Here is a 17,574-nt window from a genome sequence, read left to right as displayed (position 1 = left end):
AAATAAAAAATCAATCAAAAAGTCTGTAAATATATAAAATGTCCTAGGTCCTGGGACCCAGGACCCCCAGTACCTCTGATGTCCTATCCACCCACCCACATTCCCATATGCATGCCAAATGAGCTAACAGCGGAACATCACAAAAACAAAAACAGAAGCGGAAACAGAAACTGAAACAGAAATAACGACAACTAACATGTGCGGCTCATAAAAAATTCAAAATTTTAATCGAAACATAGTGCAGGTGAGGCGAAAAATAGAACACGGCACTATGAGACTGAGCGATGCACCCAAATAGATAAGCAAAGTGCATGCCGTTGTCTGCAAATGCATTTATGGATTTATGGATAAGGGACAAAAATAATGCCCAATATATCACTAATCGGCGCACTTATTCGAGACTGCCCAGTAGGGCAATAATATCGCTTTAATACCTATTAGTAAATTAATACACCAATGTGTTCTACAGATCGAGTATTTCCCCGTTCAATGGAATGAAATAGAAAGTAATTAAGAACTTTGCTGTGAATTAAATACACCTACTTGTGGGGGTTATGCAGATTAGTTAGGCAGCTATTTCAAAAATGCCGCTAAATTACAAAGTGCATTTTAAAATAGAGAGACTTTTGCTTAATAGTTTTTAATACGATGCATAAATTAACTGTTGAAATAAGTGAATAATTAAGTAGATTTAGTACTTTAGTCACAACAAATTCTCGTCAAATAAAATAAACAAGTGGAAAGTGGGTTTCTGTATAAAACCCCCTGCTTGATTTTAAACATTAAACCTCATATGATATGGAAACTTTTTGAAAACGCTTAAGTTTTCATAACTGCTGGTAAATGTATATATTGTGTTCCTAACATATTTGGTAAATTATAGTTTAATTTATAATAGAAATACAGTAGTTAATAACCTTACCCTTTATTTTTAGTGTAGCAATTTGAGCTCCCACGTGTGTTAATCCCAGTTTATGGGGTAAGACATGGCTGACATGGGCCATGCGAAAGCCAATTGGCTGTCAGGACTGGACTGGTCAAAGCGTGCACTTTGACCCGACTGCACAACCGTCTATCCTTTCTGCCCACAAAGTGCAGCTCAGTTGATTGCACAAATCGGAACGTGAAAAACGTTTTCCGACCTGCCGTTCACAATACACCCACACATTATTGTTTACAATTTTTTCTGGGATGGCTTTCACTCTCACATTTTTGTTGTTTACCTATCCTTTTATTCTTCCTTCCACCTCAAATATGTATTGACCAAGTAGAATCCTTGAGGCGGCCTAAAATTAAATGGAAAAGAATGGAAAGGATTAATAATTGACTATAGAATATTAATAGAAATAATTATTTTCTATATCAAGACATCCTTCTTTTGGGACCCTAGAAAAGTGGTTTACAGATAGGTTAAAATTAAGAGCTTAAAAAAATTTCAATGGTTTCTTTAACCACGAACATAATGATTTAAATATATCCGGACTTTAGACTTAAACTTGTATTATAACTCTTTAGATCTGAGCTTTTAGGCTTTGAGATCAAATAAGAAAGGTAAGAATACGGCAAAGCTTTCTAAGCTTTGGTTTAGTATCGAATTCTTATCGCCACTGTCCGTTTTACATGTGTTGCTTTCTGGTTTACAGTTGCCAGATAAATTCTCCATGTTTCGGCGAGAGGGCGACGATAAACTAGCCGCCAAATCGTGACAAATGGCAAATAATTTCGCGTTGTAACATCGTTGTAACCAACCGATCAGCAGGCATTCCCAGTTGCACCGCCGACGAAATGCCAATCAGTCGCTCCATAGCTCGGGTTACGCTTGGTTTAAGTTTTCTTCCAAATACTCAATTAGTGTTTCGTATATATGTTTAAATAAGTTTTTTTTAATATTTTGGCACCATGAGCAGCCAGTCGTGGACGCTGCCCCGCCTTTCACAATCAAGTGCGTCCACCCACGGGCTCCTGGGATCCGTGCGGTTGACCTACGCAATATGCGCCTTCTTGTCCACTTGTCTCCATGCCGCCATGCGGAACATGCTGGGCATGATCATCCTCAAGATGGTCATGCCACGACCCGACGATGAACTGGATATTCAGCCGGAGGTGGCTCGACTTAATGAGATCAACATCACCTCAACAGGGCGTTGCGGATCTTCTCGGATTGTTCTCCACCCACTGATCCAAGAGACTCAGGCAGGTCGATTTACCTTTACAAATCTAAATGTACAAATGAAATGCATATTACTTTAGTGCATAAGGGATATAAAAAATGTTAATCAACAGACAGACAGGTTTTAGTGACATCAAAAAGATTATTACAAAGTGTGGATAATGATGATAGTGATTAACAGCCATCGAAGAGCTTAAATCAAACAAGACATAAATTAGTAAAATAATGAGTGACTTATGCAATAAATTGAATTTGATGAAATATTACTTAGCGATGGTACTTCTAAAACTTTATATCATTTTATTAAACATTTTTTTGGATAAAAAATATAGAACTTAATTGTTTTACTATGTAAATTGTGCGGTTGGTTGTTAATACAAAGACAATGATTTTAAAATGAGCTTCTATTATTAAATTTATTTAAATTTGAAATAATAAGCATTTTAAATTCTTTAATACCTTTTGTAATATTTCAGTTTTATAACATTTTTGCAGTCGGGAGACTTACCATGGACCCGAAACCAAGAACTGGCTTTTCCTGGTGTATACTACTATGGCTATGTGGTTTCCATCTCGTTGTCCGGCTATCTGGCAGATCGGTGCAGCAGCAAGATGTTGTTCATAGTGTCTCTGATCCTCGAAGCTATCGCCTATATCCTGCTCCCTCTGATGGCCCATTTCAGTTTCGAGACGGCGGTTATTGATCTCGTCATATGCGGCTTGCTAGCGGTGAGAACAAATAATGATCAGATATTGCAAATACCACTAAAGTTATTTCTATTTCCTGACAGGGCTGCGGAAACCCTGCGATGTATAAACTGTTTGTCACCTGGGCTCATCCCACAGAGCGAACGGCGCTCCTGTCCTTCGCCTATAGTGGTATTCTTATGGGATCCATGTTGGTTTACCCGGTGGCCAGTTACCTAAGCAACTTTGGCTGGGAGCTGTCATTCTATGTCGTCGGTGGGGTTTCTCTCTTCTTTGGCATCGCCTGTTGCTTTCTCATGTACGACACCATAGAGGAGCATCCCCGCATCTCGGATTTGGAGGTGGATTACTTGATGCAAGGAAGGCGCCATTTGGGACTTGAGGAACAGCAGGTTAGTGGTACATGTTTTAATGTACTTCTTTTCCAACATTTGTTTCTATATTTATAGGTTCTGAGGATTCCCTGGAAGAAGCTGTTAACGGCTCCGCCAACATATGCCTTCGTCCTAACCCACATGTTCCACAACTACACCTTTCTGATTATAAGTCTTCTGATGCCGCGATTTATGCGCGAGGCCATGGAATTCGACCTGCGAGAGGTGGGCTTCCTTTCGGCTGCTCCGTATCTGGGCGGGATCTTTTCTAAAGCAGTGTGCATCCTGGGTGGCAGCTACGTTGAAAGACGAGTGGGTCCCGATCAGAACCGCATGCGAAAAATGCTCTACGGAATCTGTAAGATTAACTGATTATCAAGGGTGCCACATATATCTGCAGAGGTTTTAAATTACCTCTATACATTATGGTTTCCAACCTCTACAGATATCCATAGCACCCCGTATATCTCACTGAACTTAATAATACTATTTAAAAACAGCCAGTATTCTGACGTCGTCTTTGATATGGATCATCATTCTGGCTGATTGTGAAGACAAAATACTGGTCCTGTTGATGTTTGCTTTCTTGATGGCCTCTACGGATATGGGTTTCAGTGGCTACTGGCCCACGCTGCTCTACTTCGCGCCATCTTTCGCGGGATTACTTTCAGGATTGGCCAATGGAATGGCCCATCTCTCCGGATTCCTAGCGCCACATCTTGTCGCCGCTTTAGTGCACACTGTAAGACCCGGAAAATTAATATTGGAAATGAAATATAACTTAACGTTTTTATTTATCTAATAGGGTAGTAAAAAGGAATGGAACTCGGTGCTGTTAACACTGATAGCATTTAATACGATGGCCATGTTGGTGTTTGGATTCTGCAGTAGTACCAATCTCCAACCTTGGGATCCTCGCAGCGAAAAGGAAAAAACAAGATCTACACCAGCAAAAGAAATCTGTAGTTAACATTATGATTGTACATATATCTATGTTTTATTTGATTTTACTTTTCTGTATTCTAACTCTGTTCCTTTCGAATAAACTATTGTTTCGTGAGATTAGAATTAAGTTATCAAATTTTTCAAATTTTAATAAACTTGTATTAAATATTATAACGGTTTAGTATCCTAACTTTGAAAAATGCGCGATGATATCCCTAATGAAAGCTTTGATAAGGTCTATCGATAGTTTTAGACTTGCACAGAGCAGGGTAGCACTTATTTCTTAATCAGATACTTTCGGTATTGTAGTTCAAAAATCATAGTTATTGGACAAAATATGCGTTAAATCAAACATCTATTGGTGGTCGAATGTGCACCGCGATCACTTGAAAGTCTATCGATAGCTGTATGTTTTAACGGATAATTTTGGCAGCCCTCGTTTTGGGTTCGAGTCGCGGCTTAATTAGCAGAGGCAGGAACCGTGATTTGACCAATGTTAAAGGTATAAAATATATTTAAAATGTACATATTTAAGGATATTGTTAAGATCCTGATCCAGTATGTTCTTGCGCAGCTTTTCCTCTGAGGATGGGAATATCGATAGGCAAGTATCGATGCATCGATAGTGCCAACGATGTTTCTCCACCCCTACCCCACTTGCTTTATTAATCATTTCAATTTTTTCAATTCGTTCAAATCGTTCAATTCGGACGTGTATCCGCACACAGCACATACTCGAATACGTTTCGCAATAGATATATCAAAATTCTCCGTGTGGATTCTATCTGGATTGGATGCAACACTAAATTGCCAGTGTTTTTCCCGCTTTTCTAACGACGCAAAATTCTCAGTGCAATACAAAAACGAACGGCCTTATTAACAACATAACAACAAATTCACCACCATCGATAATAACAACAAGTCGTCCGGAGGAAGTGGCTCCAAAATACCAAGTTGAAATCGCCCAGGCTTCTCGACGGGATTGGAAGTGAGTAGATGTGTAGATCGAAGGGATCGCATGGGGAAAAAAGTGATCTTACAAATTAAATAATCCCACACGAGCGCGGGGAAAGGCGGAAGTCAGAGAACTTGGCTTCCTGGTTTTTCATTTGCCTTTTGGCGCTTCCGCCAAAACACTTAAACGCTCACTTAAAACCGCTTCTTGACAAATCAATAAAGGCCAAGTGTCGGATCGGCCATTAACTTGTCGTCCCCGTACTTACACTTGAGAAAACCTAATGTGATTTTAAAATATTACGATTTTACATTGATCTTGGGTACTTATTAATATTAAATGTTAAGTAGATGAATTCACTGTTGTACAATTTTTAGAATAATTTACAGTACTAAGGACTATTTTCATATCATCAACTAGGTCTTAAATTCTTGAGTTCAATACAATTTCTAGGCTCTAAACCAAGTTTTAGTTTATCATAAGGATAAGGAAACGGAATCAAGATAAACAAAAACACTTGAATGTTTGGTACCAGATTATTATCCTGTGCAACATCGTATTAGCTATATCATCCCACATAAACCAAGCTCACATAGATTCAATATTATTCAATTAACGATAGTATTTAAACTAATTATTGTCAAGTACGTTGTTTTAAAATTATGCAAAATGGAACTCTGCATAATTTTTACCTGAGCCCCTTTTTTTTTTTTTCCGGTGTACGTGTGCGTAGGCTAGACGACTCCAAGTACACGAACCCCCAGAATATTAATGCTTTAACTTTAAACACTTGTTACCTTGAATAATACCTGGTGTTGTATTATCATTGCCGCTGCTGTATTTGTTTATTTCTTTCTTGTTTTTGGGTTGAGGGAGGTTCATTCAATCGGGCACACCAACACCGGTGCACTTGAAAAGCCAGCTGTGTGTTTGTGTGTGATTGTTTACCTCCTTTGTGTTTTATGCATATTTACTTAATGCATGCATGAAATTCGTCGAGTTCGCCGTGTAAATACATTTTAATTTTCGCAATTTCATTTGAAATATGGCCGCTTAACTTAACTTCTACTTGCAATTCGATGGGCTTTTTTGTGTCTGTGTTTGTGTGCGGCGGCACGTACACCAACAAGAGGCCAGAGTTGCCAGCTCAGTTTTGTTTTCGTTTTGCAAGTGCTTTGCTTTGCTGATAAATACCAGCTGATTTCTATAAATAATTAAGTAAACAAGTTGAGGAAGCGAAAAAAAATTCCACTTATTGATAGTGTGATAAGACTTGCCAAAGCCAATGAAAATAGCTATGTATAATCGACTGTAATCAAATCGCAGGTCGAACAAACACCCACACAAACGTAAAGAAACAGTAAACAAATGACAGCACAGTGGCGGGAAGATTAATAGGTACGCCTGGTCTATAAATATAATAAATAACAAAACCCACACAAACTTAAAGAAACAGTAAACAAATGTCAGCACAGTGGCGGAAAGATAAATAGGTACGCCTGGCCTATAAATATAATAAATAAATACAAAAAAATAAAACATTTAATTAGTGTATTTTAATTACCTTTGAAATAAGAGGTTTTTAAGTTGCATTATCAAAACTACGTTTTGAACGTGTACTTTAATACATATTTAGTTTCATTTTTTAATTAAAGAGTAATAAATGCATTCTTTAATTGCCAATTATAATAAATCTATAAAAAATGTAAAATCAGAAGCACAGCTACGCCCACCTTGATAGTTACGACCGTGAACCCCTAGTTTTGACCGATGACGATCATCGCCTTTGGCTTATTGCGTTTTTGCATAAATTCCCACTTTTGACATTCGTGTTGTTTCACACGTTTGCTCGTTTGTTTCTTTTTGTTTTACCTGATAACGGCATTTATATACGCCATAAAATGTTTAACGGGGCTAGAATGATACGAGTAATAAAATCGTCGTAATAATATACATACATATATGCACATATTTTTGAAGTACATATATAGTATACAAATGTGGCCACTTATTTGGGGCTCTTTTCGCTCTTGCACTTAAAGCTGAGTCATTTTGTTTTCAAATTTTTGTGTGCCGCGGCCACAACGCAAAAAATAGACATCGCTCGCTTATAAACAAAAAAACGTTGCGCAAAAAGAAAAGAGAAAATGTTCGCTTATTTATATAAACAAATAGGTATTAGTGTAACACACCTTACCTGTATAGGTGCGATTTTTGTTTTGTTTATCTCGTCAGATTGTCGGAAAACCGGTTTTTTTAGAACAAAAACATAACTGGTCGTCGGCTTCATGCCGGTGAAATACGATTATAAATTCAAATACAGAAGATCTTGGCTGGGTTAATCTAGACTACTTTAGATATGAATTTATTATAATGCTTATTATTTGTTTTCCTACCTCAAAGAAACTATAAAACATGTATTTGTATAACTGCTTTCTTATAAAGCTAAAACATTATAAATAATTATATGATAAGACGGGGTTCTATAAAATCTACACTATATTTAACTTCAACTGCCGTTTATATTGATCACACAATTTAAATAAAATTGATAATACATTTCAAGCAGAGTAGGCGTTGAAAAAATCTTCAAAAACTCATTAGAACTCTGAAACTGCTGAGATTATGTGGTAATTAAAGTTTTTTCAAATAAGTTTTAATCAATCAATTGCCTAATAGTTAGATACATCCGTGGCACTAAAGAATAAGATGGTATTAACCACTTGGAACATATTTTCTTTATATGTCCAGTTGTATAAACTAAGTTTAAATAAGATATCTGAACATATAAGTCCAACTGCTTCTAAGTTAGCTAAAGTAATCCGAATCATATCTCTTTGCAGCAAATATCATGTTGTTAAAAGTGCCATCTGTGGATTGGACGGATCAAATAATTTACGTTGTGGACGACGAGGAGTCGCTGTCAGACATCGACGATGAGCCAGATTTCTCCGAATACATGTGGATGGAGAACGAGGAGGAGTTTGACAAGAACGTAAGATTAAAACAAGCTATAGGTATTCGAAAGGTTAACTGATAAAGCAATCTGGTTATCTGGCTATAGGAACTGCAACGCCTGGAGGAGGAGGAGATCATGCAGGAGTGTTTCGAAGCCATGATCGAGGACGAGCTGGAAGAGCAGATCAACGAATGGGAGAAGGCCAAGTGAGTAGTGACCACCGGAAAACCATTATAATGAGTGGGAATCTAACAAATCCCGATTTCCACAGAACGGACGAGCAGAACACGGCGCTTTCCGCACTGCCAAAGAGCGAGTGTAATGTGGAAAAGTCTGTTCTCAATCCAATGGCCGATGAGTTTATTCCGCGTAGTCATGTCTTGGATTTCCCTGCCTCATAAAGGCAGCTCATACCCTGCCCACCACAGAATCACAAACCACCCCGAACCCATAACACGTGGACCTCATTCGCGCAAATCCTTAGATAAACTGAAGATCCTTTTTGCTAAGACTCAACTAACAAATTCCGCCAATGAGATTGAGATTTATATCCTGACCAAGTTGAGCAGCTAGAGCATACGGAGGAAGTAGCTCAAAGTTATCTAGTTTCTAGATACCAAAATGATGGAAAAAACAACTAAAGGACACTAGCCAACTCCAAATGCTGGCGACCGAAATGCAAACGAATCATATTTTTAAAAATCATTATAAAAACAAAAAAAAAACAACACAAATCATTGCAGAAATATAAAAATATGTTTAAAAGAAAAAAAACTAAACTAAAAATTAAGAACACAGACAAATAACAATTAACAACTATGCCACGTACATCACAGTACATTGTAATTAGAGTTAAAACACGAATTGTTTGCCGAGGAACTCGGTTCCCCGGAGCCCCAGAAATTCCGAACCCAAAATGTAACCGAAAGAACGCAGACGCAGGCGCTTGCTGAAGCTAGTGAAAACTTTGGTATTAACGTACAAAATCGAAAACAAATGACTTTTTACAAGCAACTAAAACTAAAGCTACAACTAAAAACTATGCCAATTTCCAGCTAAAGCAACTGTAAGCAACAAACAAGACTCGATTGTGTTAGAAACCAACCAAGAAACGAACAGAATTTGTAGTTGTCATGTCGTTAAATTGAAATTCTATTCAAAGACTTTAATTGTAGTTTAAATTGTATTTAATTTAACGTCCCCGCCCATTGTCTACACTCGATTTAAGTTGACCATTTTGTGGAATATATGTACGTGTTTACTAGTTTTTTTAAACATAATTTTGCACCATTGTTAACTCGTTGTACGTTCTACGCCCAAGTTACGAGAAGCGCTTGTTAACTTCCCTTCTGACTCTCGCAATACTTGTAATTTACAATTGTAATTTAGTGTACTAAAACAAATTGAGATACTAATGTTTAACGCCTCTTTATACAAAAAAAAACGCATGCAAAAAATATGTATATCTAGTGTTAATGGAACGGATAACAGAGAAAAACCAATGCTGCAATAACAAATAGTTCTATAATTTTAAGTGAAAAATTCTTTTGAAACGTCTGCCCCCCGGCAGATGCACAAATCCCAAATCAATTTTTGTTAATATCGTTAAAACTCGTTTCGACATGTAGACAAAGATGAATTTCTATTTTTTCATTCAGCTTAGAGTTAGTGACTTAAGACAGCATTAAAAGATCTACTACATTACTTACGTTACGTGTGATATAAAGATACAAAAAACCAACAAAAAAATATCAAAAATGATTTTAAAAATCTCAATAAAAAGAAGTATTATTATAGAATAAAATGTCGTGTTTTATGGCCATTAAAGTTTTGAATGGGTTCTGAAGCGGATATTTCTTCATCCGAATAGAAAAAGAAGTGAAATTTTTTTATATTGCATTTTGATTGAGTGGCTTTGGTAAATTTAACATTTTACTGGAATGAACCAAAAAATGTTATGAATTCAAATATTCGCGCCTAAATTCTAGGATGATGTATTCGCTAGGCTAGCAAAGACACTATTCCGGCAAAGACACCCTAATGCCATTATATGCTTGATATTTCTAAACGGTCACACTAATCACAAAAAATGGCGTCGTGAATTCCGTGAGAAAAGAAAATGCATGTTGTTCCCCCAAAGAGAAGCGAGTGAAATGTGAGATTAGGCCCAAGGCATGCAAAAGAAGCCCATCCCAGGCAGGAAACTACACCGAAGTCTTGGGAAGCGGACATGGCGGCGGCGGCGACGGCAGCACCCGCAACGTCCAGCGGGAATGCGAGTGGTGCACCTGCTCCACTGCCCTCGACGGCCCCTGGCGGAGGAGGGGGCGTGGCAGGTGGTGTGGGAACAAGTGCCCAGTTCCGGGAAATACACAAGAATACATGGCTCAAGCGGCTGACGGCGGATGGCAAGCGTTTGACAGTTGGTCCCAAGGTGAGTGGACATTGGAATTCCATTGCATACGAGGTTGCTACATCTCTCATCTTTCATCACCAGAAATCCGAGTGCAGCTGGGTGGTTTTCTGCGTCCACGACGACACCGAAGCCCTGCTGGAGGGCTATGCGGAACCACGTCAGGCAGCTGGACATCTGCCCGAGTGGGCCGTTTCTCTGCGGGAAACCCTCCACATCTCCCATGCCCTCATCCCCAACTCGCATGAGTTCGAGTTTGTGGTCACGCTCAGCCACGAGGTGTTGCGCTTCCACGCCGTCTCTTGGTAATAAACAAAAGCTCCCCGCACGCAACGCCAATTAAGATTGCACCGTTCACAATTTACTTTCGCTTTTCGCAGGGAGATTATGCAAGAGTGGGTGGAAACGCTGCGCTCCAAGCTGCGCGAAATGAAGATTCTTTCGCCTCGCGAAAACCTCTACACGAAGCTACCTGAAGTTCGCGCTCCGTTGCTGCCCACAAGGGATCCCACATCGCCACTGCCTCCGCCGCCTCCAGTTCCGGCAGCTCTGGTGCCGGGAGTGGAGCGCGTGGTGGCCGCCAGTCATCCGGCGCAGTCAGCACCACCACCTCCTGAGCAGCCCTCCAGTCCTGTGGCCACCACGCCAGCTCCTCCTGCCCCTGCTCCGGCTGCCATGTCCAACACTTTGACGCAGCACCTTCTCAACATGCTCTCCGATCCCATCAGCACCTACAGTGAGCAGATCAGTGAGTCAGTGGAGCCAGGCTCTGGGCAGGAGGATGGAGCGGGAGCTGAGGGAGTCGTAGAGGAGCAACCGTGTGGCAGCGATGCTGATCTGAATCTCTCGGACGATGAATATCTGTCGCCCCTGCTGCGCAAGGCTTGTGTGCTTACCGATAACGGAGTACGAGTGGACGTTGTGGCGGCTACTGCACAGCGTGCTTCAGCAGGTAAGAAAAACATGAATCTTTGTGCTAAGCTAATTGCTAAGATGTTAGAATAGTAGCATCTAAGCATATATAATTCTTAAACATTACAAAATATATCTTTAAAATTGCAGACCAAATCCTGAATTTGGAGCACATGCTGCAGTGCGAGCGGCTGATTCCCAGGTGAGCTACTCGTTTCCTACAACATCTCGTTCATATGATCGTGGCTCTGCTGAAGTATCTTGACGACTGCCTTCTTAGTGTTTGCTTTGCCCTCGAAGGTGGCGATGAATAGTCTCCGCAGCACGGTCAGATAGCGCATGGCACTCAGAGTCAGCTCCTGGCCCTGGGCATCAAGTTTCAGGGCCATCACATTTTTGTATCTCTTGCTCACTTTCGATCGCAGCTTGTCGTACCTTTTGCTAGCCTGCTCCAACAAAGGAGCCCGCTGCTGTCGCTGGAAGTGATTAATGTGGGCATGCAGCAGGGCCTTGAAGTGTTCATTGAAGTGCTTCACCTGCTGATAGTCAGCTTCCTCTTCGCAGAGTACATTGTACAGGGTGTCGAAGAACAAAGCCGGATCCTGCCCGGTGCAAAGTTGCTTTAGAGCGTAGATCGAAGAGCAAGCAAAGATTCGCTTTAGGTAGCGATTCTCCTTGTCGAGCATGTTAATCTGTTCTCTTTGCATTTGAATGGCTTTCTCGCCCTTATCCCTCTTCACCTGCAATTTTTTATACGTACTCTGGAGCTCCTGCAACTCCTTAGACAATTCTGTATTTTCGTCAACCAACCTGAGGTTGGCCTCCTCTAAATTTTCGCAGGAACTGAAAGAGGACAATTCCTCCTCATCCAAGCTCTCATTAGATCTGCACTCCTCGTCATCCAAGCCGCTTTGGTGTTCCGTTTTGTTGTCCATCTTTAAGCTCATCTGGTGTATGGTGGGCAAATCCATCTGGGATGTCTTGGGATTCGTGAATGGATAAGTCAAAGCTTTCTGTTCGTTCAGTTGCTTGTGAAGGAGCAGAAGCATATAGTTGCGGGAAAACCTTTCCTTCGGCGTAGACTGCTGGAAAATGTGGAGCCATCTTGTGCAGATGGGCGCAATCTGATCTTTAGCCGGCAGCCGACCAACTAGCTTCACTACACTGGCCACCTCCTCCACGAAAAGGTCGTCAAGCTTTTCTTCGGTGAGAGAGAACCTTTTGGCCATGTTTCATGAAATTGTATACAGATATGTATGTCAAGCAAATTTGCCCTTTGAAAAGCAGTCTACTACGGCGACTCTGTACTATTTCTTTAATTTAAACTTAAATACTTTATTGTTAAGTTAATTTAAATCCCTACTTTAATTGTAGACCGCAAACATCACGATCCATGTCCGCTGGCGCGGCTGACAAATCAAAGAGACCGCCACGTAAACCTCTCCACACACAATCCTCCACTACCGCAGTCGCGAAGAATGAGGATTCTCAGGACAATATTACAATCATCCAGGTGTCGAACATCAGCAACAATGGTCAGGAACAGCCGCCCGAATTACCGCCCAAGAACACCACCACAGCCGAGGTGTTTCATTTTCCAGAGGTTAAGTCCAAGACCCAGACGATTGCCAAGCAACAGCCATCTCAGACCCATCACGAGTATAAAAGCAACGTACAAATCATTCCGTCCAATGCCAGTAGCAGTACCAGTACCATCCAAGTCCTGGGCAAACAGCCCAGCAACAGTAATCCCTATACAACGCCTGTTAAGCAAAGCGTTTCGAATAACGCGAGTTCACAAGTTTCCGGCACCACGAAAGTAAAGGTGCTGGGTGACGGCGAGGCCACCACCACGGTGGCTGTCTACGGCACCTGCTATCCAGCGCATGGAGGCAGTGCAACCACCTCCTCCGCTGCCTCCTCTTCTACTACTCCTGCCAAGCCGCAGACTCCGAGATTAAGCAAGAAGATAATACTCAGTGCCAACACCTCGGGTATTACGAATATTAGTGTGAACAGTGAACAGGGCAGTGACTCCATAATCAGTGGAAATGTGCACTACGAAAAGGTCTTCCTCTCCTCCAGCATTCCCATCACCAGCAGAAGCAGTCCCACAAGGGCGGCAAGTACTAATCCCGTCCAGCCAGTAGTAAATGGAAGTCCAGCTTTGCCACGGCGCCGGTTGGCTTCGCCGGCGACTACACAGCCAGTAACTCCCAGTGCAGCAGGAAGACCGACTCCGCAGTTAACACGAGGACTTACCGAACTGGTGATTAGTTCGCGGCCCAGCAGAAGGGATTTCCACTACCTGAAGCTGCTGAACACTCCGCTGAAAACCAAGACAACTAGTAAATCAACGAGCGTCGCGAATAACAACATTGAACAGCAACCGCCTTCCACTTCAACCAGTGCCCAAGTAACGCCAGGGCAAAGGAACAGCATCTCAACTACAACGGATGATAGCCAGGAGCAGCGCCGGCGCAGCTCGTCCACCTCCGATGCTCAGGCGCCGCTTCAGCGGATCCCACAGCCGGTAACGCAACGAAACGCAAACAACAACGAGTTTACGCCATCCCGAAACGGAGCCTTTCGCATGCAGCCACCGCCACAGGGAGCACCTCCGTCCAGCACGAATCCCGCACAGCAGTCGCCCAATAAGCGATTGACCCTGAGGGAACAGCAGGTTATGCAGCTACGGCGAGAGATTATGCATCCGGGTGGAGTACGATTGAATCTAAGGCGAAAGGATTGCGTGGGCTCCATTGCCTGGGTGGATGCCTTCGGAGGCGTTTGGTAAGTTTGGAAGAACTCCAGATCATCTTAAGAAAGATTGTATGTAGGCTAATCCAAAATTTGCATTTTTCGAATACGTGTTACGATTTTTACTAATTGACTTTACTTACAGGATTGCGGGCTGGAAGCAAAAGGAACATCCTGTTCTATACAATGCCCTTCACATCGGAGATCAGCTACTATCCATAGCAGGCGTGAATATCAGCAGTGCTGCCGAGGCCAATAAGATAATTAGGAACACCAATACGCTATTTGTAAGAAAAGTCTTTTAAATCAATTTAGATTAAAATTTAACATTTAATTTGTTTTATAATTCTTCCAGGTTGAGGTCTTGCTTCGACGCATTCCGTTTGGTCGGGCTTATGCCATTCGACGCGACCGAGAGGGTCAGTGTCTGGGACTGATTCGGGATGGAAACACTTCTACAATCGTGGATGTTGTGCCAAACAGCTTGGCCGCACGACATGGCCTTCCGCCCAAAGTAAGTAAACAAGGTATGGATTTTCGCTTGATTAATACTAATAATGGCAACCATTTCAGACGCAATCGTGCGATGGCAGCTCACTAACCTTCTGGATGCTGACCGAGATCAATGGTCGTTCACTGAATCTGTTCTTCAAAGATCTGGAGATACGCGATCGCCTAAACTCGGTGGGCAGGGATATATCCATCTTGGTGCAACCGTCGGATTTGATAACCAAGTTGAAGAAGCAGCTGAAGTCCCTGCGCGGCTACAAGGATTACTTAGTGCAGTAGTCCCCAGCAATAACGATCGATTCCATATAACCACACATAACTCGTAACTGTAATAAGTTGCTATACGCGAATTTATTTCGAATAGCTCTCGGCCAGTAATCATTCCATTTTCGCGTATAGGTCAATGAACGGATCCCCTATATAGTCAACTAGAACTGGTAGAATCATTTCGCTATATTACGTACTACACACCACACTTACTATGATCGAAACTACTTAAAGAACTTAGGAGTAGCGTTGAGGAACATATACAAAAACAACCTATATATTTTTGCAAAATTTTATATGAACTCATACATATATATACAAATCGAACATATATATATATCTATATACACCACTGTATAGCTGACACTTTGAAAAGGGTTACCAAATTTACACCTCGAATTTGTTTAGATGCGGAAAAGTTATGAGAAATTTACAACATGAAATTCAAGTATTTTAGGTTAACATATACACGCGTATCACACAAACCTGTGCAACTTAGTATCCTTATGCAATATTGGAGTGCCTCTGATTTTGTTCATTGATGTTGTTTTCTTTCATGTTTCCATTTGTTTCGTGCGAAAAGACAAAAGCATCTGTCGTAACTTTTAAGATGTGATAAAAATGAGTACTCAAATTTAGGCAATTTTTAACGGTACATTTGTAAATGCTTTTTGATTTATTTTATATATAAGTTTCAGTGGGTAATTTCGATAAACATATTATTATTACTGATGTAACGACCTTGAGAAACATTCATTAAAGCAATTCCACACAAATCACTCGCAAACTGTTCCCCTCTTGGCCAGCGAAGCCTTTTGCTTCCAGATTCGAAAATTGTACTTCTCTTTGTCCAGCGTAGAATATACAAAGATGGGCATGGAGTTCGACATGACCCAAATGGTTCCCTCCTCGTCAATCTATAGATATAAGTAATTTAAGTTTCTTAATAAGAGATCCTTTACTCTTTTTCTTCAATAATTTCTTTAGCTCACCGTCAAGTCGCTGGGGTAAATCATTTCCGTAGCATTGGAATAAACAGATCCATGATTTTCCGTTGAGAACGGCTTGCTGGTCTTCCAGCAGCCCACTCCGCTCCTCTGGACCTCGGCGTAGAAGATCACATTGGTGTTCGGATCGTACTTGTGCATCGTGGACTGTGTGGATGGACCGCGGCTTCCGAGAAGCCGGAAATCGTTGCCGTGATCGGAGCGAGCTGCATTGGACTCCTGCTGCAGAACCCTATTGGATACCACAAATTCATTCGTGCTGGACAAGGGATGGAAGTACACATCCCGGCTGCCATCTGGTTGATAAGGTCCCAAAGTCGTCGAGAAAATGCCGTCGTCCCAGCGGAAGGTCTGCCCGCCAATGTTCAGATCATCGGAAAGCGGATCAAAGTCAAAGGAGTTGTGCTTGAAGGACCAAATTCTATCGCTTTGAAGGCTATAAACGTGCAACAGGCGATTGACCAGATCTGGAATGTAGGCGTAGGCATCACCACACTTTCCTGATTCCACGTCGATGGTGATGCTGGCTAATCCACGTCCAATCTCCACGATGCTCTGTGGTACCTCGAAACGCTTCAGCACTCGATCGGTGGCCAAGTCAACAACCCAAATACTGGGACGCCGGATTTGTTGGCGGTTATCTAAAGTGATCAATTCATATATGGAGCCCCATAAATTATGTATACTCACTAGGATACTCCAGCATTCCAGTATCGATGAACCAGAGGCGCTGGCAAGCATCCACAGTGGTCCTATAGACAGACACCAGATTCTCCACACTCAGATTATACTGATTCAATTCAAAGTTGGGATAGGCACGAAGATTGGGACTCTGGCTCCATCCATCCCTGGCCAGATCGATGTAGTTCAAGGTGGAAGGGATTCCCTCCTGGCGCCGAGGAGTCGTGACAAAGAGGCGTCCACGGAAGTGAGTCACACCCTGGGGCACATTGTTGTACTGGATAAAGGATCCATTACGGGTGCCACCGGAATTGGAAGGGCCGAAGCAAGTGGGACGTGAATTGGAGACATGCGGATCTTGGTAAACAGGTTTACGTATTTATTATTATAATAATTTTAACGTGCCTGATAAACTATGTACTTTTCACTTTTAACGATGCCTCTAATATATAGGCACTAATAAGTTAGTCGCCGAGCAATATTTTTTTTATTGTTCCTCTAAACATTATACTTATAAGTGATTCACAAGTGTTTATTATTTTTTTGCTTGATTAATTTACCTGGTATGCAAAGCCTGCTCCACAAGTCCTTGTATCCATCCCCTCGGTTGTAGAAGTCCATCTGTTTCCATTTAAAAACCTCTATCATGGGATCACCATCTGCATAGGTTAGCAATTGCAACCCAGCGATTGTGCAGAGGAGCAGAAACTTCGGAGATAACATTTATAAATATGGGTTACTGTATAAAAACTGTACAATGTTCCGGTCGTTCGTCTTTTCAGGTTGATATTCCACTTGCGACTGGTGATCAATTTGATCTGTGGCTTGAAAGTGAAATATATATAATGATAAGAGCAGTGCGAATCTCACTCAGATGTTGTCTTTCTTGTTTTAAAAAGATCTTTATAATACT

The 17,574-nt window shown here is 41.4% G+C and overlaps 5 protein-coding genes across 5 annotated transcripts; 3 read left to right on the top strand and 2 right to left on the bottom strand.

The window, feature by feature from the left end:
- Window positions 1–1,601: 1,601 nt before the first annotated feature.
- Window positions 1,602–4,324, top strand: LOC108011582 (sialin). The gene is made up of 6 exons (XM_017076750.4): window positions 1,602–2,193; window positions 2,666–2,899; window positions 2,962–3,270; window positions 3,328–3,610; window positions 3,753–3,994; window positions 4,058–4,324. The coding sequence occupies exons 1-6, from the start codon at window positions 1,900–1,902 to the stop codon at window positions 4,220–4,222; spliced, it is 1,527 nt and encodes a 508-aa protein (XP_016932239.4). The 5' UTR covers window positions 1,602–1,899; the 3' UTR covers window positions 4,223–4,324.
- Window positions 4,325–4,880: 556 nt separating this feature from the next.
- On the top strand, window positions 4,881–9,915 carry Paip2 (polyA-binding protein interacting protein 2). Its single transcript, XM_036818022.3, has 4 exons — window positions 4,881–5,185; window positions 7,996–8,147; window positions 8,217–8,317; window positions 8,383–9,915. Exons 2-4 carry the CDS (start codon window positions 8,004–8,006, stop codon window positions 8,510–8,512), a joined length of 375 nt encoding a protein of 124 aa, XP_036673917.3. The 5' UTR covers window positions 4,881–5,185; window positions 7,996–8,003; the 3' UTR covers window positions 8,513–9,915.
- Window positions 9,916–10,186: 271 nt separating this feature from the next.
- On the top strand, window positions 10,187–15,752 carry LOC108011590 (uncharacterized). The gene is made up of 8 exons (XM_036818013.3): window positions 10,187–10,545; window positions 10,609–10,829; window positions 10,905–11,476; window positions 11,587–11,638; window positions 12,811–14,229; window positions 14,342–14,483; window positions 14,552–14,710; window positions 14,770–15,752. The coding sequence occupies exons 1-8, from the start codon at window positions 10,342–10,344 to the stop codon at window positions 14,983–14,985; spliced, it is 2,985 nt and encodes a 994-aa protein (XP_036673908.3). The 5' UTR covers window positions 10,187–10,341; the 3' UTR covers window positions 14,986–15,752.
- Window positions 11,610–12,730, bottom strand: LOC108011589 (uncharacterized). The gene has a single exon (XM_017076758.4). The coding sequence runs from the start codon at window positions 12,663–12,665 to the stop codon at window positions 11,655–11,657; it is 1,011 nt and encodes a 336-aa protein (XP_016932247.3). The 5' UTR covers window positions 12,666–12,730; the 3' UTR covers window positions 11,610–11,654.
- On the bottom strand, window positions 15,617–17,475 carry yellow-f (L-dopachrome tautomerase yellow-f). Its single transcript, XM_036818014.3, has 4 exons — window positions 17,222–17,475; window positions 16,671–17,018; window positions 15,966–16,621; window positions 15,617–15,890 (listed from the first exon to the last, which is right to left on the bottom strand). Exons 1-4 carry the CDS (start codon window positions 17,382–17,384, stop codon window positions 15,750–15,752), a joined length of 1,308 nt encoding a protein of 435 aa, XP_036673909.3. The 5' UTR covers window positions 17,385–17,475; the 3' UTR covers window positions 15,617–15,749.
- Between the last annotated feature and the right edge of the window lie 99 nt (window positions 17,476–17,574).

The sequence above is a fragment of the Drosophila suzukii genome, chromosome 3, assembly GCF_043229965.1.
Source record: "Drosophila suzukii chromosome 3, CBGP_Dsuzu_IsoJpt1.0, whole genome shotgun sequence".
Classification (NCBI taxonomy): domain Eukaryota; kingdom Metazoa; phylum Arthropoda; class Insecta; order Diptera; family Drosophilidae; genus Drosophila; species Drosophila suzukii.
The sequence above is the reverse complement of the archived record's forward strand: the minus strand, read 5'-3'. Positions and strand labels throughout refer to the sequence as shown.